The sequence below is a fragment of the Eschrichtius robustus genome, chromosome 6, assembly GCF_028021215.1.
Source record: "Eschrichtius robustus isolate mEscRob2 chromosome 6, mEscRob2.pri, whole genome shotgun sequence".
In the NCBI taxonomy this organism is placed as follows: Eukaryota; Metazoa; Chordata; class Mammalia; order Artiodactyla; family Eschrichtiidae; genus Eschrichtius; species Eschrichtius robustus.
Window position 1 is genome coordinate 78,084,619 of NC_090829.1, and position 13,342 is coordinate 78,097,960.

The 13,342-nt window shown below is 52.1% G+C and overlaps 1 protein-coding gene across 1 annotated transcript in view; it reads right to left on the minus strand.

Annotated features, from left to right (window-relative positions):
- PDIA5 (protein disulfide isomerase family A member 5) overlaps positions 1-13,342 on the minus strand; it is a 90,954-nt gene that overhangs the window by 50,843 nt on the left and 26,769 nt on the right. Inside the window, exons 4-6 of the mRNA XM_068546617.1 lie at positions 6,331-6,414; positions 6,031-6,076; positions 2,019-2,111 (exon numbers count right to left, since the gene is read on the minus strand). Coding sequence (XP_068402718.1) covers positions 2,019-2,111; positions 6,031-6,076; positions 6,331-6,414 — 223 coding nt within the window. The remainder of the gene's footprint in view (positions 1-2,018; positions 2,112-6,030; positions 6,077-6,330; positions 6,415-13,342) is intronic.

Below are 13,342 nucleotides of genomic sequence, written 5' to 3' on the forward strand. Positions count from 1 at the left end.
GATGATGGTACATCCCGCACAATGGAATACGACTGGATCATTAAAAATGATGAAGAGGAATATTTAATGTCACAATAAGACGTGCATGTTACATTAAGTAAGGGTGAAAAGCAAGTTACAAAACAGCATACAAAATGTGATGACACACACATGTGTTATGTGTGCATTAAGCAGAAAGCCTGGAAGGCTACAGAAAATACTGGCAGTGGGTATCTCTCAATGGGGAGGGATGGGATGATTTATTTTTTTCTTTTATGCTTAAGCTTAATTTTCTAAATTTTCAACAATGAACATACAGTACTTATAATTTTTCAGTTAGATTAAAAAGATTACAAATATTTTGTGGGAATTTAAAACATTGCATAACAAATTCTGAAAATGTTTACTCTTACTTACATAACTAGCAGGTTAAGGCACTCATTTTAAGACAGAATTAGTAACGAAGATCTTTGACCCTGACTAGGGGGGGAGGATGCTTTGAAAATGATCTTCTGGAATCCCTGGAGCTAAAACCGGTAAAAGATCTGAGAAGAAAAGGTTTTTCTGAGCCTGTAGCAATTTGGTTTCATACCCTGAACAGTAACAATATCACATTACATTCATAGATGCTTAATTACCTTCAAATTAAGTGTGGAACTCTAAGCTTACAAATAGAAATCGGCAATTCAAACTTGAATTTGGAACTTGTTATTTTACGTGGGGATTCTATTAGCAGAAAAGCAGCAGCACACAGTATAACAAGAGGACTGCCTACAGGTGTGGAAAAAATACTTCTGTTTAATATTTCTAGTTACAGAAGAGCAATTTCAGGAGTTTCAGGACATGAACATTTTGGGGGAGGGAGGCGGCAGGCAATCACTTTCCAGAGAGGCTGAAAACACGTATCATCACAAAATCTACCAGGGAGAAACCATCAGTTTAGGCTGTTTGTCTTTTCTTGGCTATAGGCACAGGTGCCACCACCTCCTGACACCTGCCCCTCCTCCTTTCCCCCAACATGCCTATTAAAAAGGCTTCATCTTCAAGCTAAGGACACTGGCACTTTCTATCCCAGAAACGTTGATGCCCATCCCCTAAATTGAATCACCCCTCAACTGAAAGGCCCACTTGGTTAGCTCACGATGATCACACATGATCTCTCCTGCAGAAAGTATAAATGGCATCATTTTCTTCTGAGCTAACAAGCATCAAGAGTCAATAATTTTAAATGAAAAGGGGAGGCAGAGGAAGATAAAAGGCACATTTTATGTTACCAAGAGAAAAACGAACATTCTCCTTCCATCTACAAAAAAGCACTGCTTGTCTCACAGGCCATTTGAAATATGACAAAGAAGTTCTTGCCCATCCTAATGTAAAGGCACAGCCAAGCAAGTAAGGCACACATGTGTGCATGATACAAACACAGGTACACATGGATAAAGAGGCACATGCAGGTCAGGCAGGGCAGGCTTTGAAAGGAGGAGGGTCAGGGTTGTATGGAGACTGTACATCAGAACCACCCTTCTGACCCCAGCCCCCCACACCAGCCAAATCCAGAAACTGAAGTAAATAACTTGTTCAAAGTTAACACAGTGACCCAGAATTGTGAAGACCTGACCCAAGTCTCTGGCAATCCAACCCAAACCTCACAGATTATTCTTAAAACAAAAAACAAAAACAAACAAAAAAACAAAACCCACTTTAAAATAAAACCCCCAAAACACAAAGGCAGTCCCAACAACCGAATAACCTAATGAGGAGAAAACATTTAAACAATATTCCTATAAGGAAAATCTAAACACGTTAAAATACATTATATAAGGCAGCGAAGAACAGGGGAAGGGTTCAGGCAGTCAGCCTGTAATCTCCTGTTGGTTCCATCACAGAGCTGGGAAGGGGAACCAAATGTTAGGGCTGGCCCAGCTCCCTTCGAGGTCCCAAAATACTCCCACTTCTCAGTTCCTTGGGCATCTCTCCTGGGAGACCCTGGTTAGGGGGGAAGCTTTCAGAGCCCATCAGAACTGATATGGAAAAATTACCTTTTCATTGTCAATGTGGACAACATCTTTGGCTCCAGGATCTTCCTCCCACAGTGGGGGCCCTTTTGGATCCTTCAGAAATGCCACTACGGACTGACGAAAACAGAGAAGGGAAAACTCGTTTTAGCCAGGAAAAGAGGGAGGTGGGGGAATCAGGAACCTGTCCTATTCCCTACCTGGAGACCCAAGCGCCTGGAATGGGATGCATGTGTCCTATGGGCAAATGACTGGGGGTGTGCCATACCATCACCCACTGACAGCTTCCTAAGGGCCCTAAAAATGCACCCCACCAGGATTTTTCAGCCACAGGACACCTAACTCTGGCCCACTGACACCTACGATGCTTCTTCATGGACAAGAGAGGAAAGCTGAGACAATTAGTTGGCTTATTCAAAACAAAGGCACGTGCTTCTAATAAATCTCACCTCCTCCAGAAAGTCTCCCTGATCAATTTGAATAAAGGTCTTCAATCCTGTGCAAAGTAAGATACTTACACATCAGGCAGCCACTAAAACTGTCAATCGCATAAGCAAGTAATCACAGCTGCTTGTAACCGGCTTGGTATTTCATGATCTAAACTGGTTTGGGAGTGTGTTAAATCCTGATCATCCTCTGTGAGGCTCAGGTGGGAAGCCCCCAGGGCAGGGTGCTCATCGCTGTGGCCCCCTGGTTGCTGGATTTCTCTCCTTAAAGACCCCCTTCGACACGGACCGAGACCCTCAGGATAAAGGGCTTACTTAGCCTTTGACATGTGGACAAGTGAGCAAATTCAAATCTCTGCTCCCCTCGGGCAGGACACACATGGAGCAGGAACAGGGGGCACATCGCTCTGCTCCCCTCCCCACTTGCCACAGTTCACTGATCCAGGACAGAAGCTGCATTCCCTTCCCTCTCAGACAGTCATGTGGGAAATGCTGCTCAAAGCCTGCGAGAGCCATAAACGGGTAACAGAAACCAGCCGGGCCTCCATCCCTCCAGCCCTGGAAGGGAGCTGCTGGCCGTCCAAGTCAACAGATGAGCCCTCAGTGTCCCCCAGTTTGATGCAAGATTCTGTTACTTCTGCCCACTTTGACCAAGCTCCAGTGAGCAGATGAGGAACTGGGTGCGCTGGGGTGGAGGAGGGAGGGAGGTCTGCGGTGAGAAAGGAAACACCCCCGTAGTGAGCCTGTGCATCCAGCCCACCCACCGGTCACACACAGAGGACCTGGGAGGCTTGTTATTTCTGGAAATTCCTATTTGGAAAGAGCACTATGGGAGAGTGGGAGACAGCCAGGACTTCGCAGGATTTCATTCAGGTAATGCTCTCTGTCTGTCCAAACAGAGCTGTGAAATGCCTGCTGGCAAGAGAAGTGGGCCATTTCCACCACGCAAAGGCAGATTGGCCTTCTCTCAGTCCCTAGTGAGAGCTTCACCGTGACGATACCAGCCAAAGTGGAAGCAGCAGGGCCGCCCCGAAACCCATACTCACTCACAGCCACGAGCCATGTGAGAAAGATGCTTATAGGTGCCCACCCGCCTGCTGTTCCAGAAGATCCAGTGCCGGTGCTCTCAACTTGGGGTACACAGTGGACTTTAGGAGTCTGTGAAGCCCCAGACTCACAGGAAAACACTTCCTTCAATGTATGCATGCACACTGTTTCTAGGGAGAAGGTCCATGGCTTTCAGGAGATTCTCAGTGGGATTAGAAACCCAAAATAGGTAGGACCTACTGCTCTGGGAGGCTCCTGTCCCATCCCAGCATGAGCTAATAAGTTAAAGGGCTAGCACCACCACGCCTGCCTCAGCATCAAGGAAAAAAGACGAATGTGGATGGAAAAAGGAAAAATAATCACTTCTTTTAATGTAGTAATTGAAACATTCATACTACCAATCTTTTGCTTTTCAGGTGATTATTCTTCTTTAATTGAAGTTGAATAATTCCATCCACAGGTTCTTAGTCTCCAAATCAGTCTAACCAACAAGATCTTGGGTAGAAAGGTCTGCAGGGAGGAGCACCTGGGACACTGCCATCAGCTGTCCTATTCTGGGTGCTCTGAATCCCAGGGAAATTGCCCAACACCCTGCACCTTGGTCTGCATGGCTGGGAAACCACACCCACGGCCACAGGCCTTCGGAGGTCACCCGAGGGCCCCCTGAATTTCGCCTTCCAGGCACCTCTGGTCCTCACCACTCATATACAGTAAGGATTTTGCTGGACAGTCGGCGGACAAGCAAAAGGCCGCTTATACAGGAAGGCCCCCTCTTTGATTTCCCCACTCTTTACACTCTCATTTATCTGGCCTCGGGACTCTAGGGACCCCGGCCTAGCCCCTGTGACCTGGCCCCCGCAGAACCGTACAGGGTGACAGCAACAACAGCCAGACCATCAGCCTGAGCCTGTGCACCCACCCTGCTGGGGGGCTCCTTCATCCTTCTGGAGTTAGAGGCTCAGGAGAAACCCTGAAAGGAAAACTGATCCGTGACCAAGGAGGGCTTTGTTCGTGGCTGCTCCCTGTAAGAAGCAGGAGCCATCAGGCAGTCACGGGGAGCTCTGCCATCGCCCCCAACCCTGGAGAACCCCAGGGACTCTACTCCAGTCCTTGATGGTCCCATGCACTTCGGGGACCCTGGGACCAAGGATGCCCTCTCTCTGCCCAAGACCCTGACCCCGTACAATGCTCAGCCCACTTCTCCAGCTTCTTGATGCTGAAATCACAGGAAGGACGGGAGCAAGCAGGTCCCACACACCTGGTCTTTGTAAGGAGGCAGACAGAGGCCAGAACTTGGCCTCCCTCACCCAGGCAAGTCCAGACCACCTGGGCTCCTCTCCTGCTACTGCAGTTCTGAGCAGCTGCCGGTCTCTGCTCCACAAGCCCAGGAGAGACACCTCAGAGGGCCAGCTAAATATAAACTGAACACAACCTCCAAACACAACACCAGAAGCCCCCGCCCCCTCTCTCCTTCAGCACCTCCCCCACCCCACCCAGCGAAATGATTCCTGCGGAGCACGTGTTCCCTCCAAGGACTTCAGCTGACCGCTTAACACAGAATAAGAGGGGTTAAGTAACTCTAGTTGGGAGAATTTTCTCTAAGTGGCTAAGTGGGTGTTAAGATGATGAGTAATCAGGCTGAGCCTGTGTAAGGTAAAAGCTGCAGCAACTTAAAAAAGAACAAGTGTTAGTGGATAAACAAGAAATGACCAGGGAGGTGGGGGGAGAGAGGCAGAGGGATTGGAGCACAGCTGCACAGACAGATGGACAGACAGAAAAGAATGGAAGGAAACAGATGGAAAGAGAGAGACAATGAGAGAGGAGCCCAGTGTCTAACACAGTCTGAGAAGCAGGAGAGTCAGAGAGGGTGGGCTCAGCATATGCTGGAACAGAAGAAACACATGGCCCCAGACAGGGCAGGGGGATGCTGCCTGGACCAGAGGCAAAAGAAGACTGATTGGAGGAAGGGAATGCACATGTTGAAGGAGGAGAATCCAAAGGCAGTGGAAGGACTCAGGGCTGGGGGAGCTGCTACGTGATGAACAGGACAGCACCTGCAGGTCAGAGGCTCTCCATATTTACTTTCACTGATGCGTTTCCATCTCCTTCTGAATTGCATTTGTAGCAGGGAACGTCTCACTGACATGGGCATCTCATCTGCAATGAGCTGCATCAGCCCCAAAGGTGCTGCCTTGCCCGGGTCCTACAATGCCGTGCTCACCTGGGCACAGCTGGCCCCCTCCAGCCTGTGGGCGGCCCCTGTGGACACCACTGCAGAGGTGAGGGAGGGCTCTGAAGCCACATTGAAGGGAGACTCAGGCCTTTGCAGGGGAGGGCATGATGTCATACGTGTCACTGGACAGCTGCTGATAGAGTCACAAACTGTCTACAGGTCGGTTATCCCCACTCGGTTAACAGTTACAAACTTTTCCAGGTATTCTGCTGACCCATGTTCTAGAGATGAGAATCCCTCAGGTCATTCGGGAGGGCATTTGTACACTCTGCCCTTCCTCCTCTGCTGAGAACGAGGGAGGGGAATTTACCTTAAATGTCACAGCTCGGTTATATTCAGTATGAAACGCACCATCCCTGTCAAATGAGGAGAAAAACGTGTTAACTTTAGGAATGGTTGTGAAGACACTTACCTTTGGTTTCCTGCAGCATCTTAATAAGATTCAGTTAGTGAACACAGGTCAAGTTTTTTTTTTAAGAAATAACTGTAAACACAGAAAAAAAACCATTCTGAAATAAAATTAATCTCACTAAAAATCGCGGTTTGCTGAGAATACCAATGAAAGCTTTCAGCATTTACTTGGAAATTGGAAATGCCCACATGTACTTACTGGTAATGGAATAATTCGACCTTTTTGTCCTTTGCGCTTAGGTCAACTTTCATCTTCTTGCACAATTTTCTACTCTCTGTGTCACTGAAAAACACAAATGTCAGGAAAAAGCACTTGTTACCTGAAGCCCTCACGAAGGTGCTAATGGAGTAAAATTTGCTGGCGGCCCAAGAATAAGGCAGGTAGCTTGGAATTCTCAGTAGCAAGTGAGGCCCTCACTACGCATGGGTTCTCAGAGAACAGGAGGCAGTAGAGAAACCAACAGGATCTGGACTGATTTGGAAAGACAGGGGCAAGCAGATGGGGAGGACACATCACTACTTGTAAGGGGCAACGTGATGGATCCAGACAAAGGAAGTGCCCCAAAAGCTTAGAAGGCAGATGGCCCATTCTAAGAAGGAAAATAAGCTCAGGATAGTGGTTCCCAGTCCTGGCTGCTCATTAGAATCACCTGGGGAAGTTTTTAAGCATACTGATTCCCTGACCCTCCCGCAGATCATGACTTCAGAAGCTCTACCTGCAGCCCCAGCAAGTTTTTGTGTTTAAACCTCTGATGTGTGCCATATGCCACCTGCTATATACCATCAAACCAGAGTAGGAGGGAAATGTTCCGCGATGTAGAAGGAGTTATGAAATCTGACCAGGTATTGACAAAAGCCGAAAAGAGAAAGGGGAAAGGTTTGGTGAAGTGCTAGCGTCTGCAATATCACACTCCTGCAACTCGTCTAATAAGAAGAGTATGCCGGGCGCCATTCACCGTTTACCGGGTGCTCGTGCACGACCTCCTCTAATCTTGGCTCCCTTTCCGTTAGACCATATGGATCTCAACATGTGGTCCCCAGACCGGCAGCATCACCACCACCCAGGAACCTGTCAGAAGTGCAAATTCTCAGCCCCATCCCAGACCTGCTCAGTCCAAGCTCCCAGCGGGTCCTCGAGCAACTGTGTTTTAAGGAGCCTCCCAGGTGATTCTGACACCTGCCCCTGCCCTGCCCTGCTCTTCCTCCTCTCCCCGACATCTCTGCCCCCTCCACGAGGTTCGGCTTCCCCTGTGCCCTACGCCGGCGCCCCCAGAGACCTCACCTGCTCTCACAGCCTCCCCACCACCTCACCACATTCAGCCAGGTCTGCCCAACAGCCAGCCAGAGGCAGCCAGCTACCGTGCCCGCAGGGCCCTGCTCCTCACTGCAGGACCCTTCCCCACATCTCAATGGACTCAGCGAGGGCATCTCCACCCCAACCCCCAACCCCCACTGGTCCCCGGTGACTACACCGCATGAGAAACCTTGTTCTGCCAGGGATGACAGCCACCTGAGGGAAGTCCTGTCGGCTCCCACCTGTTTACCTACCTCAGCACCTTCGACAGCCACCAGCTTCACACAGCTGAGCACCAGCCCCACAGCAGATGGACTCATTACACCATTCAGCTCAATTCTAAAAGCCACACTCATCGATGGACAAGCAAAATTATGGGACCTCATTTTAAGTGTAAATGTGCAATTTGCAGTTCAAGAAGCGTGTCTTGCGGGACAGGTGTGTGGGTCGGAGAGGGAGAGTGTCAGGCACTCCCAGGGCCCCCCCAGCCCAGCCCAGCCCAGGCCCAGAGCCTTCCCTCCCTGCGTAGCCCTACCTGTGGTGGCCATCACTGCAGCCGCTGCAGCTTCCAGCCCCCCATCGGCACCCCCAGCAAACAGAGGACTAAAGAAACACACGAAGAACTTAGGAAGGAAAGGCTGTGGCCTCTCCCTCAGGCTGGAAAGGGCCTTCTGAGATAGGGAGTCCAGAGAGAAGGGATAAGCTGGGCTGCAGAGGGGACCCAGAAGGGCTGAGAGCGTGCATCAGGAGGCCCTATAAGGGCAGCCCACGCACCCAGTGGCTGAACTCTTACCCTAGAGCCCTGCGGGGTTGCCGGGCTCACCTCTACTGACGGTGCACTGTCCTGAGGGCACTCTGTGGAGAAGCCACACTGACAGGCAGAGGGTCTGTGTGTAACTGCATCTGAGGCGCCGTTTCCCTGCCCCAGGGGAGACAGGAGGGCTCGACTTGGATGTTTATAACTGTTCCCTTGGCACTTTCCCTGTCTGGCTTTGTTCTGCTGCATGCAACTGTTTCTGTGACCACCCACCGTGCACCCAAATGTGACAACAAATAGTGGCTGCAGCAGGAACCAGGTCCAGGTGCCCACGGCCCCCCTCGCCCCATGCTGGCATCCAGCAGGGGCACCCAGACTGCAAGGCAGCCCCATGCCGGCTCTCTCCTCCGTTGAGCCTGGCTGGCAGCCTCTGCCTATGACTTTACAAAGCAGAGAGAGGAGCGACGGGGCCCATCATTGCAACCCCGATCCCTGCCGGCTGTGCGCGAACCCACTCCGTGGAAAAGTCTCACTATCCCGGTGAGCCCAGGCCAGGCTTAGGAGCAACATTCCAAAGAGACTGGGTGAAGCTGGAGGGGCACGGAGGTTCCCCGAGAGCACATCCAGCCCAGCCCGCAGCCTATGGCCCCCACGGCTGTCCAGTGACCACAGCTCTGTCTCTGCCACAGGATTCCTTGTGGAAGACTCTGTGCAACCCTCTCCGCTCCTTAAGTTATAGGACACTCCCCGAGGATTCTCTCCTCTTCCCTGCCCCCTACACACACACACACACGCACACGCACACATTCTCAGAGGGGTAGGTGGGGAGCCAGCTTCCCGTCCTCTCTGAGCATCTCTGGCACAGACCCCAGAGCCTCAGCCCCCCTCATCCAGCACCGTCACACGCCCTTCCCCGCTGTCTCCACACCTGACCAGCATGTCCACTGTCACCCCCCATCAGAAAGGTTTGCTCCACCAAGCCGAGGGCTTTGTTTTGTTCACAGCTGGTTCCCCAGGGTTACAACAGCTGCCGGCACATAGCAGGCGCTCTATAAATAGCCTGAGTGAGTGAGTGAATGATGCCGGCTGTCGCGCTGGGATGAGGCGCTCACTGCTGGCTCTCTGGGCTCTGCCTATTGAGCTCCAGGAAGCCTGCCAGGTGAAAATTCCTGACTGTGCTCTCAGATTGGCTCCCCTCCCTCCTACGATCCTGTCTCTCAGAGTGTGCGTGTGTGTATGTGTGTGTGTGTGTGTGTGTGTGTGTGCGCGTGCACTAATTGCACAGGACAATAAAAGTCATAAGAGTTCAGGAAGGGGAGAAATCACCCAAGCTCAGGGACTTAAAAGGATCTGGGTTGATAGATTATGCACAATTAATTGTGCTGCCGCCCTTCCCTAGCCAGTGACTGAGGCTCTGGGGGGAAAAGACAAAGGCAGTGAGCAGGAAAATGAGCTGCTCTGCTGGGGATGGAGAGGGAGGGGACAACCACAGAGAGTGGAGGGGACAACCACAGAGAGTGGACTGGCCATGCAGGGGCCCTCGTCTACCACCCCCCTGACTGTCCTGCAGGAACCAGCCTTCTCTGCTGGGGAGGCTGGAGCCTCAACACCCTCTGCCCGTTTACTCACCCATGACCTGCTACATCCCCTCCTCCCCCGCCGCCCTGGGCTCTCCTCTACAGAGAATGTGAAAGGTCACCGAGGCCTTTTCACACTTCCCTCCCCATCCCTGGCCCAGACAGACACATACACATGGGCGTTTTCGTTTGACTTTGTTGTGGGTTGCTGGCCAGCAGTGCAGATTGGCTGCAGGCACGTGGTGCTGTGTTTACTAGATCTGCACGTGCAGTGACAATCATTCAAGAGACTGGCAACTCACACTCCTGGGAGTCAGACCCAGGGATGAAAGGTGGGGGGTGAGAGTAGGAAGAAAGAGAAGAAATAAGGTGCTGGAGGCTCGGGAAGGGGAGGTACTTGACTTTGAGAAGTCGCAGCCTAAGTATCAAACCCTCCCTGGAGTCACTGTCAATTGGAGTGACTGATGGCTTCTAGATGTGGCTCTGCCGCTAGCCAGCCTGTGACCTCTGGCAGGGCCCTTGGTTTCCCGAGCTGCAAAACGCGGGAGTTGTCCATATGAGCTGGATGGAGCTTTCTATTCCCCTACAGGGTCAAGTATTACTAAAGCATCAAGGCAGGCTGCCTGTATCCTGACGGATGGACCAGGAGCCAGAAGCCAGGACAGATGGTGGAGACTCAAAAAGATCTGAACCTCCATCTTCTCTCTCCTAGCCCACCAACCAGATCCTCGCTTGGCCAGGCGACATTCCTTACATCCACACAAACCTTGGGCCACCTCTGGCAGCGGGTAAAAAGCAGACTACACTGAGGACCAGAGGCGAGGCCCCCAGCCTGTCTTGGACACTGTGTGCCTTGGCCAACTCAGCCTTCCTGGGGTCCCATCAAAGAAGGGGTAAATCCCTTTCTTCCATCTGCTCGGGTCTAACACGGGATTCTGAGCGGATGGACCTGTGACCCCAGAGGGTGGGTAGCAGAGGAGAGGGGGGACGTGCCCCCACTTCAGAGACATGAAGAAAATGCAAGATAAGGAGCGAGTGAGCAAAACACCACCATCAGCATGCCTGCAAGGTGCCCCATGCAGAGGACAACGTGGAAGGAGGTAGCTGGAGGACAAAGGCAGGAGACAGAGAACAGCCTAGAACAGCTGGGCTTTCAACTTGCCCGGACCTGGGTGGCTGGTCACTAGCCCTGATGACAAAGGGACTCCCACAACAGGAGTCTGTCTGTCCTCCTTGGCGCCAGCCTCAAGAAGGCACATGATCAAGCATGAATTATGTAGCAGAGTTCATGAAAGCGATGGGATATGAGAAAGAGGAGCGTGCCTTCTCATCCTCCACCTGCCTCCCCCGCCCAGCAGTTCTAGGGGGGACACGTCACCCCCACGAGGGCACAGCAGTGTGCCACAAGGTGTCTGAAGCCACGACACAAAACATGGCGCCTCTTCTGGAAGCCTGCTTTATCCCATGGTAATTTCAACACGCTTACATGTAAAGGAGCAAATGCTAAGTTTGAATAATTTTTTGGAAGAAAACATGGGCTTCAAAATACGTTATGCCTGCCCTGGCAGGCCCCACATCTTGGATCTGGGAAGCCAGCACTGCTCCAGGGGAAAGAAAGCAGATGGGAGAATGGGAGCAGGCGGTAAGGTAATGACCTTAAACCCTCAGGAAAAGAAGGCAGCAGGCGCCCCATCGGGCAGCCTCAGCCCCGTGAGAACCAGCCCCAGGAATTAGCACCCCGGGCACGGCTCCCGCCTGCTGGCTCCAGCTCCGCCGCCCAGAAAGCAGCCCTCCATGCCAAGGCCGAGCCCAATGCCAGGCTACAGGGCACGTGGGGAATACCAACTCCCTCACACTCAACCCACTTAAGAGCTGGACAACTACCACCAGCCAACCCGAGCATGGCAGCTGAGATCTGAGCCAGGAGGTGGAGTGAGGGGAAGGGAGAGCTGACAAATCCCTGGACAGAAGCCAGAAACCCTACGGACACTTCAGAGCAACAGGTTACGGGGCCCGGGGCCCAACGGAGAGGGGTGTGTGTGCCTGCCGGCACGCAGGCAGGAGCAGGGAGGAAAGCGCCAGAAAAGCAAGAAAAAGAGAAGAAATATCCACACACAGAGAGAGGAGGAAAAAGACCAAAAGAATGGGGGAGGCAGGGACCCGAGAAGGTTAGGAGCAACAGAAACTATCAAGGGAGAGGGAACAAAGGGGGAGAGAGGAGAGATGCTGAGAGCGAGGGACCGGAGAGACATACGAGGCAGACACCCAGGGTTGGGAGACACGAAGACTGGAAGACACACCCTCCCACACATTTACATGAATACATGGGCCTGTATACACATGCATACACACGAGCACATATGTGTACACACGTATGAGCCTGGCAGCTTCCGGAACGCTCTGAACCAGGCTATGCAGGGATGAGAGCAACTTGGAAGATTCAACTCCATATTTCACACAAGGGCAAACTGAAGCCCAGAGAGGGGCAGTGACTTGCCAAAGGTCCCACAGCTATTTGCTGTCAGAGCCTGGACTCAGAGCCAGGCCTCCTGACCTGCAGTCCTACAAGTTCCAAAGCACCCCATAGTTCTTAAGGGCCAAAGCAAAACACCCTGTGCACTGGGGCTGACTCTCACACCCAAAAGTTTCTTCAGGGGCATCCTTACAATGACCAAGTTGTCCTCACCCAAGGAAAAGCTCTTGAAGACAAACACACCATTTCCCTCCCTCCAGCTTCTTGGAATGCCCTGACAATCTGGCCCAGATGAAGAACAACATGAGTAGAATGGGATCTCACATTAAATTCTATTCTACAAAGATCTTCAACATGGACCCGGTAAGAAGGCAGAATATGTATTATTGTTCCATTTCACAGATGAGGAAACAGACTCAGGGTAACTGACCTGTCCAGGGTCACGGGGCGAGTAAGTAGTGGAGCTGACCCCTCAACCGGGGCCTGTGTCATTACTGCACACACCTCTACAGACGCCTCACCCCGGAGCACAGTCTTCTCTCCCCCTAGGATGCCCTCTGCCCCCCTCACCTGCCTTTTAAGGGGGGAAAGCAGAGGGGCCATCACCCACCCCAAGCCCTGGCATCCCCATTCCCACCTCTGACCCTTCACTGGCAGGGCAGGAAGCAGAGGTGGGGAACCACGCACGGCAGGGCCTACTCGAGGGCAGCTGTGCTCTGGCTGCCCACCTGCTGTTCCCCTGCTCACTCTCCCGCACCCACCGGAGCGCTTCTGCCCATCCCAGGGCGTCTCATTCAGACTCATAAACACAGACTGAGTGCGTTTAGGACAACAGTTTAGGGCTGTCATCACAGGGCCCGGAGTGCACATGGTGGGTTCCCTTAATTTACGGGGCACATCCAGAAGTCTCAGGGCAGGAGTGGCTGAGCAGAAGGGCAGAACCAGCTCACATCCTTGGGGATCTCTTTGTGTAACGGCGATCCGTGAACTGCCACCCAGCGTGGCCTGCATGGACCAGAGCTCCGAGTTCTATCCCTTTGGCTGTTCTGGGAAGATCTAGCTGTATCCTGCCTCTGACTTCAAACTCGAACCCAGGTATTCCTGCTTCCA